General features: G+C 29.6%; 1 protein-coding gene across 1 annotated transcript in view; it reads left to right on the top strand.

The window, feature by feature from the left end:
• LOC108688661 overlaps nucleotides 1-17,216 on the top strand; it is a 343,834-nt gene that overhangs the window by 296,812 nt on the left and 29,806 nt on the right. Inside the window, exons 8-11 of the mRNA XM_018194993.1 lie at nucleotides 5,122-5,227; nucleotides 5,311-5,463; nucleotides 9,628-9,765; nucleotides 13,842-14,047. Coding sequence (XP_018050482.1) covers nucleotides 5,122-5,227; nucleotides 5,311-5,463; nucleotides 9,628-9,765; nucleotides 13,842-14,047 — 603 coding nt within the window. The remainder of the gene's footprint in view (nucleotides 1-5,121; nucleotides 5,228-5,310; nucleotides 5,464-9,627; nucleotides 9,766-13,841; nucleotides 14,048-17,216) is intronic.

Genomic DNA, 17,216 nt, shown 5'->3' on the forward strand with positions numbered 1-17,216 from the left:
AATAAAATATCGTATTAAGTAAAATTTCTAATACAGGTATAGAAATTATTCACACGAAAAATCGTTTTGAGAAAAATAATAAACCATAAGTTTTATTCGAGATCGTCAGACTCTCCGTTAAAATTACATTTACAGCTGACTTATTTCAGAGGCAACGTATCTTATTTAATTTTTACATCGTATGTTTAATATTTAATCCGGAAACGGGCGTGTACGATGAGAGTCGGCTTTCCAGCCGACATGGTTGAATCATTCGTTAAAACACGGAGAATAACCACGAGGCAAATTTCGTGCTCGGTGAATTCATTCGCAGAGTTTGTTATAGTGTTATAAATTTCAGCCGATTTCGTCCAATTCAACATCGAAAACTCGCGAATGAATTAGCCGCTGCGAATAGAAATTAGCGGTTTTGAATCTAGCGAATGAAGAAGTGAATTATCTCGTGAATCTTGATCCTTTTTAAGAATCGTATTCAATCAGTATCGTGTAAGATCAGTATATTTCGCCAATTCAACGTCACATTGATATGCAATGCAGACAGATAAGTCACGAGCGTCGATGTTAAACTTGCAATTTCGTTAACTGACGATTTGCATTCCTGTCAACTTTGCGAGATACGGCGACAAAAATCACGATGTGTAAAGACGTGTATGTATTCATGACTTTTGTTATTTTGAGGTTAGAAATAAATGAAATTTAATAGAAGTCACAGGAACATGGAGCTGGATATAAACTGCAACCTGGATTTGGCCAAGGTTTGGGATGTCCTGACAGCTCCTGTCAGGACGTTTCATCATTTTACGTTGCTATGTGCCGTGTCTGACTGATGATAGAGTTTGTGACTTATTTTACAAATCCTTATGAAAATAAAACGAATTTGTTGATATCATATGAATTTTTGTATTTCTTCGATTTAAGATTTGATGATTGACACATCAAAATCAAATTGTTATTGATTAATCAATTTATTTTATATTTTTGATATTAATTGTATTAGTTGTTATATATTACGGTTTTTAAATTAAATTTTTTATTTTTAATAAGATTTCTTTTACAAAAGAAAAAAAAGAACTCTCTACCTAGTCAGAAATTGGTCAATCAATGTCTAATCGATACTGATTCAAAATCGATTAACATTGATTCGACATTAATAATTGACCAATCTACATTACTGGCTGGGTATTTGACACCATTTACAATTTAAGTACTGTGCTTAGAATAAGTACGTTTCACTTGTGGCGTTTTAGCCGTTTCCCATTTTCCCATGAGCAAATGATCTCGTTGGTTTGAGAGTCTAACGACTTACCGAGCAAGTTTCTGCATCCGCACACCTGTGTCACTGAAGAGGTCTTCATCTGACCGATATATTTCGTGATGCGAAGACGAGTTCAACATCGATCTTGAGAAGCCAGTCTGACATAAGTTCCAGTTACTACTGTTCGAAATTGTTATTGTCTTTCTATGTATTATCGTCGATTGTATCTAAAATTTGCGATATCGATGTTGTATATAAAACTAGAAATATCTTTAACTGCGCGCATATAAAGAAACGATTCGACGGACCGTGTATACGGAATGGAAAGTTACTTTTTAAAAATTATCGTTACCAATCAAAAATTAAAATTTAATTAATCAAGAAAAACTGTGACACATCGTCAAGAAGGATAAAATGAAAATATCTGACCTTATGTCACAGTCTCTTGACGCAATCAAAAATTAAATTTTAATACATTCTGATTTTATTACTTTTTTGGAATATGGTTGAGACTTGGCTAGCATATTATTTAACTGATGTTAAATTTTAGTTTCAACTAGTTACATTCTTAATTATTATGAAGCCGACAAATCGATATCACATTACATACACATTGTTGATGACGATTTTATGCACTAGCTTTGCAAATTATATTCCTTTTGTAACATTATCCCTATTTGCTTTTCGTTAAATTATTTATAATATTCAATTTTTTCTTTTTTTTTTGTTTTTTATAGAGAAAAATCAAAAAAATAATCAAAACGTTTACCGATATGATATATGAAAGTAAATTATTTTTGCGCATTTATATCTGCAATTCATTATGACTTTTATTCTCTTTATCAAATTCTGAATCTTATTTAGTTTATTTTAGTTTTTAAATTAATTGTTAACGATACACATAAACAATATTGTTATTTATAAATAACTAATAACACAAAATGTACAACATGAGATCACAACAAAAATTACGTCAAGTTACAAGATTTTTCACATTTTACTTTTTAAAATTGTTTTTTTCTATTGAATATGTATTTTATTAGTAATGTCTGTATTTTGAAATAAAAAATCATAAAATTCTTCACATATTAAAAATTATATTTCATACTTATTATTTTCGCTTTTCATTATTACTTATTATTTCACATTTATTATTTTTATATTCAAAAGGAAATAATTTATTATTCATGTTCTTAATTTGGGAAAAACTTTGGGATATGTAAAGTGGGACGAAGAGTTAAAATTTGGAACTTTCTCCTAATTTGGAAAGATTGGTCATTAAGTATATATAGATACATTTTTATACGTATACCTACATATTTATACGTACATTATAACCTGCTTTTATTTCTGTGCTTTTATTAAAACTTTAAACAACCATTAACTTTTCTTCTTTCATAGCGAAACAAACACGCATACAGATAACTTACGAACGATTCAGGGGTGCGATTAAAGGCCTCTAAAGGGATGCAGGAGAGGCGGCTGCTCGTTTGTCTTAATAAAGTGCGTCGAAGTCACGCTCTTCATGGTGGTTGACTTATGGCCAGTCATCTGGTGAAGCGGCTTTTCTCATGGGGAATAACCTCTACTAGACCCTTTTTCCCCTTCATGCCAAAAAGGTAGTCTCGTTCTTCTCGATATTCACGGATACCCCCCGCAATCGTTAACCTCGTCAGCAGAGTCCATCAATCGAAGAGAAGATGTTGGTTAATGATGGCGATCATTCGTCATCGGGTAGATATCCATTCCTCAGATAATCGCTTAACGAATTCGAGTCTACAGAACTAGATATTTTTAACAAGGATTTTCGTGATTGTTTTCTTCGAAAGAGTATTTTGCACCACGATTAATTTTTTAGAATTTAGACAGGAAATACATGTCTACTTAAAATTGATGTAAATGCATAATAAGATTCGACACAAAATATCTTACTCAAACAAATTCAATCTAAAGTTTGAAGTTTAATAACGTTGCATTTAAATGATGATAAAAAATTACCTGAAATGGATTTGTCCTGATATGGATTCATAATTCTTATGGAGTTGGAAATAAAGGAAACGATAAGTATCTCTCTCTGCAGTGCGTCGGCGCTCTCGGTGTGATGTTGATAATTTAGCATTTATTTGTATCCACCGACAAGAAAAAGTGGGTTCCCCTTGTGACTGTGTAAACAGTGCATTATGGATAAGAACGGGTGAAACTCAAGTTGCCATATTTAACTATGCCGATATCGATCACTTTCGAGAAAAAAAGAGCGTTATATGCATGTCCCCCTCGATGCATTAATCGATAGTAAATAGAAGCTTGCGTTTCAATTTGTGCTGGAAAAACCTTCAACATCGCGCGTAAAACAGTAGATACGATATATCCATGATAAATGATGCTTTTCACTATTTATCAAATGCGAAGTATCTGATATACAATTGTATTACATGATGTTAATTGAAAAAGTTTCGCTGGTTACAATGAATATTTTACATAGTTATTTTTATATGTATATTTGATTAATAAGGTAAGACATTGACCACATTTGTCGACATGAGTCGAGATAAATTAAATCCTGCGATCGTACTCTTCTATTCTTCTTCTGAATGCCAAGTTTATTTCTAACTCATCACGCGGACTTTCCTCTTTTCAATTTGCTGGGATGGAAAATATATATATCTAAACTATATTTCAAAACGTCCTCTCCGAGGAAAATTTTACTCGAAAAAATCAGGGACTGAAAATAATTCGTTACTTATAACACCGTTATAATTACTTTTTTGTAACGGACTGATAAAGGCATTATCTTTTTTTGTAACTGTAACGGTAACGAGTTTTACATTTACTTTTATTGTTAAGTTTTATATTTTAAACCTATTTATGACATTTATCTTTTGAATCTACTTATAATAATCTCTGTATATTTTTAATCTTCAATCTTTGACTAGTATTCATAATTCGTTCTTATTTAAAGATTGTTTTAAGTAATGTTTTAAGATGCTAATATGGCTCTGTGATTTATTTATGACGTCTAAAAACGAATTACAATACAGTATTAGTATAGGAACAAATTTTAGATACTGTCGTTTAAGTTTTACGAAAGTAATGTCACGTGATAAAGGATTTAAAGTTTGTCCTTTATTTCCGCATTCTCTGAACTGGTACATGCAGTGCAATAAGTTGAAGCGAAACAAATATACGTTTGTTTCACTTCAACTTATTGCACAAGTTCAGAAAGTGCAGAAATAAAGAACAGACTATTGTAAAAAATATCACTTCAGTCGGATTGCGTTTTAAGATCAAAATTGCCTAAAACTAGATACGTATATAAATTCATTCTGAAATATTATTATTTCACAAAGTTCTAGCTCAGACTAAAAAAGTATTTCCCTTTTCAATTGTGTTTTAACGTATCAATATAGTGCCATTGTTATTTACTGTCTTTACGAACATTTTAACAAAAATTATTCCAAAATTTTTTTTAGATTAGTCTTGTTTCAACATTAAAAAGATAGTAGAATAACGAATCGTTACTTTATAAATAACGGTAATGATAACAAGTTATTTAAGTGAATCAGTAATAACGGTAATTTTTTTAACTTAATAACAAATAATGATAATTAATTACTTTTAAAAATTCCTGGATAATAAATGTAGCATGTCATACTCAATTTGCCATTTCTAATTTAACACCTAGATTTAATTAGCACTTCAAAAATTTTTAAATATTGAATTTCGTATAAATTAAAAGAATATTTCTTTTTTATTATCAAAAATATTATAACTTCTCTGTGATCTTTTAAAAGTTAAATTGCAGACTGTCTCTAATTATAAACAATTAGATCAGCAGTTTTCATCGACTGACATTGCTTGTTTCGCAGAGGCGGGTATGGAGCCACCGTCCTCTACGTCAGACATCGATAAGATACAACAGCCGGTGAAACTGATCTTATCCAGCACGTGCCATCATGCTTACACGTCCTGCAAGTAAGTTCGCAAGTTTTCATTGTAGTAACCAAGATTAGTCATTGCAGAAATAAGATATACATGGAACATTTTTATTTACTCAGAAACGATCCGGAATGCAAGAATCTGCTGGAACCTGTTCTGAACCATTGCGATTCGACGACGTGCGCGAGGAACGAGTGCATGGAAGCGTTGCAGCAATTCTACAAGACCGCCAATCACAAGCATTCCGTGGAAATTGCCTTCTGCCTTTGCAGGTTAATCAAATAGATAGCAATGCTTTTTAGCCCTTTGGTTACATAGTTAAGTTGGACGTGGTTCCGTATCCCTATGTACATACAGCTCGGAATTCGATTAAGAAACGTGAATGTCTTTTTGATGAAACAAATGTAGATCAAAACGATTGAGAATATATTCTTATTTAACAGCGGCAAGATATTGAAGCATAATAGAGCATTTATAAGCATAAAAGAGCTATTACAGTGGCGTTTTGTCTCAAAAGATCTCTATTAGGGACGCTATTAGAGGGGCGTTTTGTTTCAAGAATAAATTAAAAGAAAGCCATTATGTAAAGGTACGCGATAGGAAAACTAAAGGATTAATTCTATTATCACACTAATTTATAAATTTTAAATAATTTTTAATTAGAGCAAGAAAAGGAAACGATTTTTTAAAATACATTTGTTTTTAAAATTTTGAGTTCGAATCTAGGAAAATTCATTAAATGGAATTTTTTAAATATAGCGAGTCAATTTTTAAATATAACATAATAATTTTTAATGTAGCATTTCTTTCCGAATAATTTAGGCCAAGTAATAAGCAAAGTGGACGTTTTCATCAAAATAATAATTATAATTGAAAAATGTCATTTCAAGAGATTCATTGGAACAAAAACATCCTAAGCGATTACTGATAGGCTTTAATCAACTTAAGTTATACAAAAACAAAAATTAAATACGTAACACTTCTAATTTTTTTCTAAACATATCTTATAAAAAAAAAGTTTTAATTTAATTTTCTATTTATATGTCATTATCTTAGTGAATTGTTAATTTTGAATTATATAAATGTATATACTAAAGAGTACTCTAATCGAGAATTTAAACTTTATACTTCATTTTTATGTAATAAATTTTGTAACATACGTCTATCTTATATTAGCTTTTATATGCTTTTCTTATTACTTTGACTTTTTTTTAATTTTAACAAAATTTTACTATATATACATATATCTATTAGAAGAAATGTCTTTTCTTAGATCTCTAAAATCAAACCTAGTGGAAATATTTGTCAAATTTAAACTTGAATTAGAAAGTTACTACTTTAGGAACACTTCATATGCTCTTATACAAAATCTTGTAAATTACTGCTATTACATTTCTGATATTAATGGGTTGTATAACTTGTTCAATTATTATATAATTTCTTTTCTTTTCTTACTTTGTTATACTTTTTTTACACACACACACACACACACACACACACACATACACACATACACACATATACGCGCGCGCGCGCGCGCAAACATATATTTCTATTTAATAGATAGACTTATATGGGCTTTTCGTTTTTTTCTTTTTTATGACTATCACATATCGCTATAAAGTATACTTTATCGTTTTGAAAGTTTATTGCATGCTTCGTATCTCTCGGTAAGAGCATTCTTTTCATCAGAAAGATTTTTATCAACATAACTACACTAGAACGATTGCCCTTTTCGATTGCGTTCTGTCGACATTGAATGTTTAATTAGCTGTACATTGTCGTGAGAAAGTCACGTTAAAATATTAACGCAGACGCTATGCAAGCGACTATACCGCGGCACAATGCGCGACGCAACGTGAATTAATAACGGATTATTGTAACAGTAGTGGCGCAGCTGCAAGCGCGAGATGACGAATCAACTGTCGGCGCCGTCGTAAATTAATTTGGAATTAATCGAAGGACGCGCGTTGTTAACTCGCATTCTAATTACGTTCGTGCACGTTCGCGCCGGCGAAAAATTTTTCAAAATTCTGCATATCAGGCAATTGAAGCCGGAGCTTCGAATCGCTACGCAAAACAATGCGTGCCCCGCGATACATATGGCCGAGTAGTGCCCGTTACATCGCATCCGGCGTTACGCGCAGCCGAACTATACCGATATAACGAAAAAGAAAACGCAAACACGTTTAACTGACAGAAATGCCAGATCATGTTCCCGATGGATCTCTGCGTCATGTATTCAGCTGAACTCGGATGGAAGTAATAATGCGCACAATGCGGCAGAGAATTGCAGAGATGAATAAAGAATGGAGGGGACGCATGATTGCAACCAATTGTTCTTGGTGCGTCATGAGAAACTAAGTTAACATAATGACAAGCCGCAATTTCTTCTATGCATCGATATCTTACTGCAGACGCGATCTTTAATATTCTTTATATGTATAAAAAAAAACTTTCATAACGTGTACAGGTTAAAATTTTGAAAGATAAGAACATTAGCAAGCTAAATGTAATTTTTATTACTTATTTTATTTTTTAAATTTTAAATAAAACAAGACATTTAGTCTTCTATTATGCTAATAAATTTTTTAATCGGTTGCAATAAAGTTAAAGATCGAGAAACTATTTTTAAAATAAGATTAGTAGATATCACAAAAAATTAGTAGATGAACATGAAGAGAAAGAGTTAATTTACATTCGTATTTTGCATAAAAATAATCAAAAATCTTAATCTCGAGAATATGAGGGAACGACAGGACTTTCGTGACGACTTTATTAAGCTATTTTTTTTTAATATTAAGCAATGCTACGATTCGTTACATCACATTGTGAATACAATCCAATCTTATATTAATAATAAATTAAAATAATACGAAAATGGCTATTCAATAGCTGAAGGTATTCAAATGTCTTGCCCGAAATGTGGCTTTATAAAAAATGATAGTATTCATATCTCCTATCAACAATACATCTAAAAAATTAATTGATTATTATTTTTCACTTTATATGTACAAACTGTAGACGTTCTTGTAATAAATTCAAAACATCTAGAATATCATTCAAATATTTTCACTTATTTTTAAAAGCAGCCAACAAAATATCATCCACATATCTAAAATAAAACGGTAGTCTGAATAATAATTTGTTGGACTTATCCTATCTTAGATCCTCTTTATAGATTTCTAGGTATTTACTCTCTTCAAAAGCGTTTCAAGTTAGTAGATAGAATTTATTTATGTCTTGCATTAGATAACTCAGTAATAATTTGTATTTATTTTATATCGTTTAGGATAATCATATATTTAAAATTAAAATTAAAATTACACACTAACATCACATTAAAATTAAAGTTTATTTTAGTTATTGAGACTATTGTTTAAAGTAAAAGACATTTAGCAAGGCTTGAATAGTTTATGTTTCGTATTATTCTAATCTCATATTATGATAACTGTATTCTTCCATAAAATTATTTCACGCTCATAACAATTAAGAGAAATTATTTCACAGAAATTGCACGTACAAATTTGTCCAAAATATCAAGCGGGACAAATAGAGGCGAGTAGAAATCTCGCAATGAAAATTTCGACGAAATTTTCAAAGCATAATATTCCTCTTGCGCGAAAAGCTCGTATTTTTTAACGAGCCTACTTTAACTTTTAAGTAGCTTTTGGTTGCGACACAATGCGGAAACTTTCCGCTTCCGTTTCGTATCTTATTCTTATCCCACGAATCCTCGTTGCAGTCTTTTTCATAAAATCCTCTTTTGTATTTTGAAATAAGAATTGAACGACCGAATAGGAAAAAACCCGGTAAATAAAAAAAAATGTGTCTGATTAAAAAAACGAGAATGTGCCACATTCATCTTTTGCCAATTATATCATAATTAGCACTTTGCCGATTCTCGGTAAAACACTAATCGTAAGTACTATAATAGATACTTGGATTGCATTAATTAAAAAATTAATCAAAAAATGAAATCGTGAATTAATTATTATTCTCATTTCTATACCATATATTTCAATATATTGCAATACAAAAAACTGATTAGCTCTTTCAGCTGAAGCTAAAGTTGTATAATTAATTAAGCTATTGTTAAAAATCTTGATATATAATCATTAATGCTATATAAAATAATAATTTTTAAAAAAATATTAAAAATATTATAATGATAACTTTAATGTTTGTTTTATTATGCTGTGCTTGCTTCATTCGATAAATAAATCTGAAGGAAATTTTAATGTCTGTTATCTATACATGTAGTGCAAACTTTATGTTAAGATATTTTTTTTAACATCAATTATTTTTTGTTTTGGAATATTACAGTCATAACTTTGTTGAAGTTTACTTCTGTATAAATAAAAGTGTGCTTTAAAGAATTTTTTAAATAATTTCCTGAATCTTATTATATACTCGTCTATGTTTTTCACATACAGGAAAACGGACAACAAAAAGGATGAGTGCATAGTAGCGCAAGAGAAAATGCATCCAACTTGTGCGCAACGCATAGACGGCGCCGAAATGCCAACGTGTCACAGTCTAGCCGAGACTTGCAAAGAGAACAGGAGTTGTAGGTGAGGCAGTGCGTCATATTCACATTTTTGAAAATTTGCATGTTTTTGCATGAACTATCCATACACAACGGATCATGCGCAAATGTAGAAATGTTGAGCGAAAAGAAAATCTCTGGAAACGAGTAGCAAATTTGAAACAGGTACACATGTGCATATTTTAAAAACAAACATTCTTAATATTAACAAATATAAGCCTTATATTAATAGATATAAACTTTAATATTAATAGATATAAGATGATCATTTCAACATCATCATTTTACCAACTGTATAACCAATTATAAAAGTTTTTAACAAGATTTTTTAATAACTGCTAATTTTGTCTTAACAAAGATTCTGTTGAATATGAAACCTCTGTGAGATAAAATAGTTTTTTCAATTCATTAGCGGATTCATTTAAAGCAATATTCATATACATGTCACCAAATCTAGAAGGTAAGAACATATCATTTCATCGCTCATAGTCCTGCACTCTGGACGGACGTCCTCTTGACTAAGGAAATATTGCATTAGCGCACGTATAAATCTTGTTGAATCGCGATTTAACTTTAAAATTGAAAAAGTTCCGGCAAAACTGCGAGAAAAAATAAGGGACGACGTGTTTGCGGTGTTTAATCGGGTGCTCCCCTAGTTTACTTAGCGAGATAAGATTGCGTTGTTCTAATTGGACATTATTATTTACGTGTCAATTTTGTTCCCGTTTCCATTGCATAGTTTTCGCTCGTTGCAAAGAATTTTACAAAAAAATGAGGACAAAGGTAGAGAAACGTCGCTGTGTGCAAAAAAATTTATTTTTTTAAATGATAATTTTCCATGGAAGATACAATTCCAATTTAGTATTTGAATCGATAAGTATCATTCATCAGATTGCTTGAAAATGTTATTAATTGAATCTTATGTATAAAGTAGTATACGAATATTAATTAACACGAAGAATATAGAGTTAAAATTGAGTATATCATAAAAATATATGCTGTTTCCCTGAACAGACCATGTAAACTATGATCAAACGTTTCAAAGGTTGAAAAGTTAATTTATTAAAAATAAGTATATTCTATTCTAATGTAGGAAAAAAAAGTTTCGCAAAAATAATTATATTCATGATCATAATCTAGGAAATCATAATCACGAATATAGTTTTTAATATATAGATGATTCACAATTAAATTAAAAAATTATTTCCAATCGTTTTGTGTTAAACTTGTATAATTATCTGTAATTATTATATGTTAAGTTAAGAAACAGTTAAGAACAATTATTCTCTTTCCTGAAAAATTTATTTTTTCAAATTGTGTTACTTTTGAATGAACATACCCCATACAATGATATTAAATAATATATTTTTTTTGTAGAGTACTAGTACATATATATGTAAATTTAAAATTGATGTAAGTTTTTTGATTTTTACTTTATTTTAGTGCAAAAAATTAATCAATTTTGAAATTATTGAAATTGTTTGCAAACTTTTATTGTATTATATTTCTCATCGTTCATGAACATTATTGGATATGTCACAAATTATGCAGTTATTGTATATCATCTCTTATTTAATGATAAAATTTCAAATTCAATAACGAAAATTGAAATATTATGTGCGGAAGTAGAATGCACTTGTTAATAAATACGTTCAAAAAAAAAACGTGGGTAACGAGAGATTGAAATGGACGAAAAGGAGTGCAATTGTGAGCGATGGAACGTGTGCAAGCGGCGTCGCTGATCGATTAAATTAAAACACGCGTGCATGCACGCACATACGTATGCATGGTCTGATTCAGCGCTTTAATTGATTTATCGCCGAGGATGAACGAATCCATTTTTAATTTTGCTATTTAGAGGTATCTATATGCAACTTGGACAAAGCGATTAATTGCTGCGTGCCGCAGACGCTTTGTGAGTCAAGATGCATTTGCGCATTTCGAAGTGTCTCTATAGCATTTATTTAAATACTTTTTTTAATGATTGCTTAAATGGGTCTATTTATTTTTATAACAGTTGTTTGCAACTCGCGGAACTTGCAATTAACAGAAGCAACACATTGCTCTGAACACCATTAATTAAATCATTTTGATTAAATTATTAATAATGTTTCTTTTACTTTTAAATATTTTAATTACTTGACTTAATATACAAACTATTATTATCTTTTTTTATTGATTTAAAACTTTTATTTGGTATAGTTTCTTGACTTTTAATGCAATGCAAGATGTATAACAGGAACATCTCGTAATTGAACGACTTATTAAAAGTTATGTAAAGAATAAAATTTTTATTGTTGTGTGTGTGTGTGTGTGTGTGTGTGTGTGTGTGTGTTTGTAACAGCTTTTACATTATCCATTGTACGTTTATTATTTATCCAATGCAAACAGTGTTAAAAACTTCACTAATGAACTTCAGTGCTTTTTAAATTTAGACACTTGTTTGACTAATTTAACGACTCCGTCATTACCTTTATTTTAAATGAAAAACATTTGATTTCTACGTTTAATATACAAATGTAGTTTAATAGTACGCAATGATCGTATTAAGAAATCGATTCAGATTAGAAATTGAATTTGCATGCTTCTAAATCTAATCATAGAAAATAAAATAAATTTATTAAATAAATATATTAAATCTCATAGGATAAATAAATTTATTTTAAAATAAACAATGCGTTTCTACTTATTTAAAATATTAAACATTATTGTATATGTATAATACATTTCTCTATATTTAACAAAAAAAAAATTATAGAAAAAAAAATATATGTATAATGTCAAACAATGTCAAAAAAATATATGTATAATGAAAAACTTATCATTCATAAAGTAGCAAAAATAAGAAATTTACAAAATAATAATTTTTTTATGTAAAAATATGCACGTTTTAATTTTGAATAATTATGCAAATTGTTACAATTAAAAAATTAAATACTGTAATTGAAACGCTTCTATGTAGAAACAAAGCTCATGTTTTATCATATGTATTTATTATATATATTTATTGGCCATATCATATGTATATATTTATTTGACATACTAACAATCTCTGTGATCAATGAAAATATCTGCGATTGCTCATTGTTACAATATTAATCCTTTTGATCATCTAGTATTAATATCACTATATAATCACACAGGTATACAATTCAATGATTATTATAGCATCACTTATAATTATTGGTTCCAAAGATACTTTAGGATACCTTTTTAATTAAAAAAATTATTTATCTCGAAAATCAATCAATTTATCAATTAAATCCGTTGTATGTTTAATTTGTTAGACCGTCATTTATATTTACAGATGATTATTGATGTTTCAATTCAGAAAATCCATGTTTAATTAATATACGAACATCAGTCTTTCCATTTTGTTTACTGTTAGAAGAAATTAGTGAAATGAATATTACTATCTGCTTTTTGGCATTTAGTAAATTAATTTTCTTTTAATATGGATAAATATATATGTTTTGACATTATTGTAAAACTGGCATGTCGAATACAACAATGATTACACGTAATTAGCGCGAAAATATTTATCATTAATATGTAATTCGCATTGATGTATAATTATATTTTAAAAAATTAGCGTAAGTACAATTTTGAACAAAATAAAGTTTAAATCCAATTTTGAGGTTAAAGTTTAACGATTGTGTAAAGAGTACTAAAAAATACTACTATTGTAAATAGGAAAAAATCAAATTTAAATCTCGAAAATTACATTCAAATCTTATTTCGTTTAGAATTATATCATATTCGAAATTGTACTACCTTATTCTAATATATGTACCTATAATAATTTTCTAAATATAATTGACCATGCATATCAATAATAAACAATCTTTGCGCCACTTATCAGTAATCATTACAGTGTTCGATGTCAATTTTGTCATAATTTTAAGAATTTTTTTTGATAGCTCTTATAAAAAAAAATAAAATAAAAAATTCTTAAAATATTATGCAGTTTAATTTACTTTTCAAAATGAACTATGTAATACTTCAAGAATTTTTTATTTTATTTCCTTTATAAGAATCACTCCAAATTTAATTTATCATCTATTCTATATAATTGATATCCTGATATCTTTATTTTTCTAGACTTAGACTAGAGTATTACGAACAAAGTTGCGCGGTCGACAGCATGACGAAGAAATGCGCCGGACCAACCTCCGAGTGCAGAAAAGCGATGCTGGGCATTCTGGGTACTGAACTTCATACTAATTGTGCTTGTAAAGGCACCGAACTTAACCAGCTATATGGCTGTCTGGGTTGGCAGCGGCTTCTCTGGGTGAATCCTTGCGTAGGTAAGCGGAAAATTCTGGGACATTCATTACTTACTCGCGTTGAGGACTCGGTAACAACAATTTAGATTAGGAAAGTTAGGCTTTACGATTCATTGTTCTTTGATAGACAACTGGTACAGAGAGAAAAAAATTATAGGAAATAATGGGTATGCTGTAAGAAATATGTTCAAGGTTATTATAAAATTTCACCTTATAAAAGTATATATGAACGATAAAAATATATGAAAGACAATAAAGCAATACAATATTATTGGTTTACTTTTTTGAGGCTAAAATAAAGACTGCTACAAAAGAAATAACTATTATTCTTTAAAACAGTTAACCTACTTTGGAAATAACAAATACACTTCAAGCAAGTTATTTAAAAATGCGGTAATCTCGAAATCGATATTGAATCATCCAGATTAAATAAAAATAATCGCAAGCTGCACACTATCTGATATTGGAATGTTAATTAATATAAACTGATAATATACTGTTCCAATGTTTGATCGATCTTCATAAATGTTTATCTCACACACAATTCTATCAGCATAAAGAACGATGTATTCCATTTTTCATTAAACGGCATTCTGTAATAAATTCTTTTTGCATTTACTACGCATAAAGGATATATTTATTTGTTGTTATTTATAACAAATGAATATAAAATATTTAATATAAGTAACAAAATATGATCTATTATATTATTATAATTTTGATCTAATAAATTTTTATAATTTTCTAACGTATCATTGTTGATCATTTCAATAAATTGGATTAGTAAATTAAACTTACAAGGAAAGGCTGCGTTCTGCTCATTACGATTTTTCAAACAGCATTTGCAGTGATGTTAGAGGAACCTACCAAGTGAACAAACCTGCAAAGTCGTTCCTCTTAAGCTTTGGAAGCCGAGTAATGAGCAATTAAATATATACTTAGTAAAAATCTGGAAATAGTCTCAGAAAGTGTGTATTTTTTTAGAAAAATGTCTTCTACAAAAGTTGTAAGATTTAAAAGGATGTATTTACTGGTTTAACATTGTTATGGTCAAATAGATTTTTTTGAAAATGAAAACTTCCATTTTCCATTACATATTCTTATAGCTCATCTCGACAACTTTTAAAACACTATAATAAAATTTAACAAGAGCTTATTTTTTTTAACTAATATGATTTTAACTTTTACTATGTATATTTAATTTCTAAAATGTTCATTAATGACAAATTAGAAAATTACAAAAATTCAACTAGAAAATTATTAAAGAATTTACTTTAGTGCTAATTTCTATTCTATTAGGTCACCGAATATATAAACATTATGGTATATAATTAGAACAGACAGAGCTCTATGATATTTTGCCGATGCGCTCGGCATACTTCTAAAACGCAGTAGGAGATGCAATTTCTTCGTATCTAAATGACTTATCTACCGACTGAATGCAGTCCATTGCATTTGCCATGCTTTACAACTCAACGAAGTCGAGAAAGATCGATAAGAGCTAATCTGTGTCGTTTGTTCGACCAATGTAATTACAATTCTGCACGTGGCATCACCATGTAGTTGCACAGATCGTCATATCGCAAATCTAGTCTTTTCCCTGAGTGTATCATTCTTTTTTAAATTATTTCAGAGGTAAAGAGAATTATTTAATCAATCGTTTAAAATACATGTTTAATGATAAACGTAAAAAATAAATGCCTTATTTAGTTATTTCCAGTTAATAATTTGACATTGGACAATTTGTAATTAAATCCTTAAGATATTGCAAACATTATTGAGATGCACGATTTGTTTTAAAATAGAAGACTCAAACATCGCAGTTTTTTAGCGTATTTATAAATACTATTTATAAACATAATCTATTTCGTGAAAATAAAAGTTGCAGTCGTCGCTACAGCTCGTAAAATATTATTACGCGCATCTTACGTTCCCTATTATTGCTACGCGTCTCGCGAGAGGAAAGGCATGCAGTGCCCCTTGAAAGTATAATCACCTCGGAGCCCCACGGAGGTTGAAATATTTCACAGCAGCTGCGCCGCCGGCGATACGGGACCGGGCGACTTTCCCGATACTTTCATACTTCTGCGTCGGATGACTACACGTGTACATTCAACTGCAATTTTACAGGCTCTCCGTTCGGCACTTTATATTGCTTAGCGGTTGTTATTTGCGGCCACACGTCCGTTTTCTGGTGCGCGGTCCCTCACGACAGTGAGGGAGAAAGTATTAACCCCAAGTTATTCCGAGGCGACGATACCGATTCAAGTCGGCAATTTTTTTGTTCTTATTATTGTGTCGTGAAATGTTATAAGTTATAGACGGAAAGTGAAAGCACATCCCAGCATGGGTAATCATAAAATAACATATTGTAGAATCTCTCGTGAATAATTTTTGCGAAGAAGTTCTGCAATAGTCATGAAATTTAATTGACAACGGCTTTCTGAATGGACAATAATAATAATAAGGAGCATATAAGCCAACGCAAAAACAATCTTTATATATTATAATTATAAATGTCTAAGGAGAATTATTTAATTAATTGTTTAAAATACACGTTTAAACATAGAAAATAAATATCTTATTTCCTGTTTAAACGTCTATCTTATTACAATTGACATTTCAGCCATTTTGTTGGATCATCTTCAGTATTTAAATTAAAACGATTACATTTATAATTCTGTTTAAAATAATTGTATTTCAAAAATACATTTTTTGAGATTTAAGCAAACGCTCGCATCCAAAAGTTCCTTCAATTTGTATTTGAACCATATTATAATAATCATCTTTGTTGCTATAAACTAAAATTACTCGTCACAAATGATCTTCACAAACAATCTAAACTTTTTATCAAATTATGCCCATAAGAAAAGATTCTCCCGAAAAAAAATCATGATATTCTGAATACACAGAAGATCCAATTCCTAATAGAATATCCAAAAGACTTCAATGAACATTCATTAACTAATAACTTTGCCTTCGTTGCTCATAAACTTGAAATATATGTAGGGAGATGTTAATTAATTGTGTTGTCTGCTAGCAATCGTAAATGATGAAAGAAAATAATTAAATTAATAATCGAAAGCACCCGCCAGGAAACTCTGTCAGACAATTAATAGAAAGACTAACAAAAGGAAAGGGAAATTTCTCTAAGTAATAGAGGGAATAAACAGACAAGTTTTATATATAT

The sequence above is a fragment of the Atta colombica genome, unplaced genomic scaffold (assembly GCF_001594045.1).
Source record: "Atta colombica isolate Treedump-2 unplaced genomic scaffold, Acol1.0 scaffold238, whole genome shotgun sequence".
Lineage (NCBI taxonomy): Eukaryota > Metazoa > Arthropoda > Insecta > Hymenoptera > Formicidae > Atta > Atta colombica.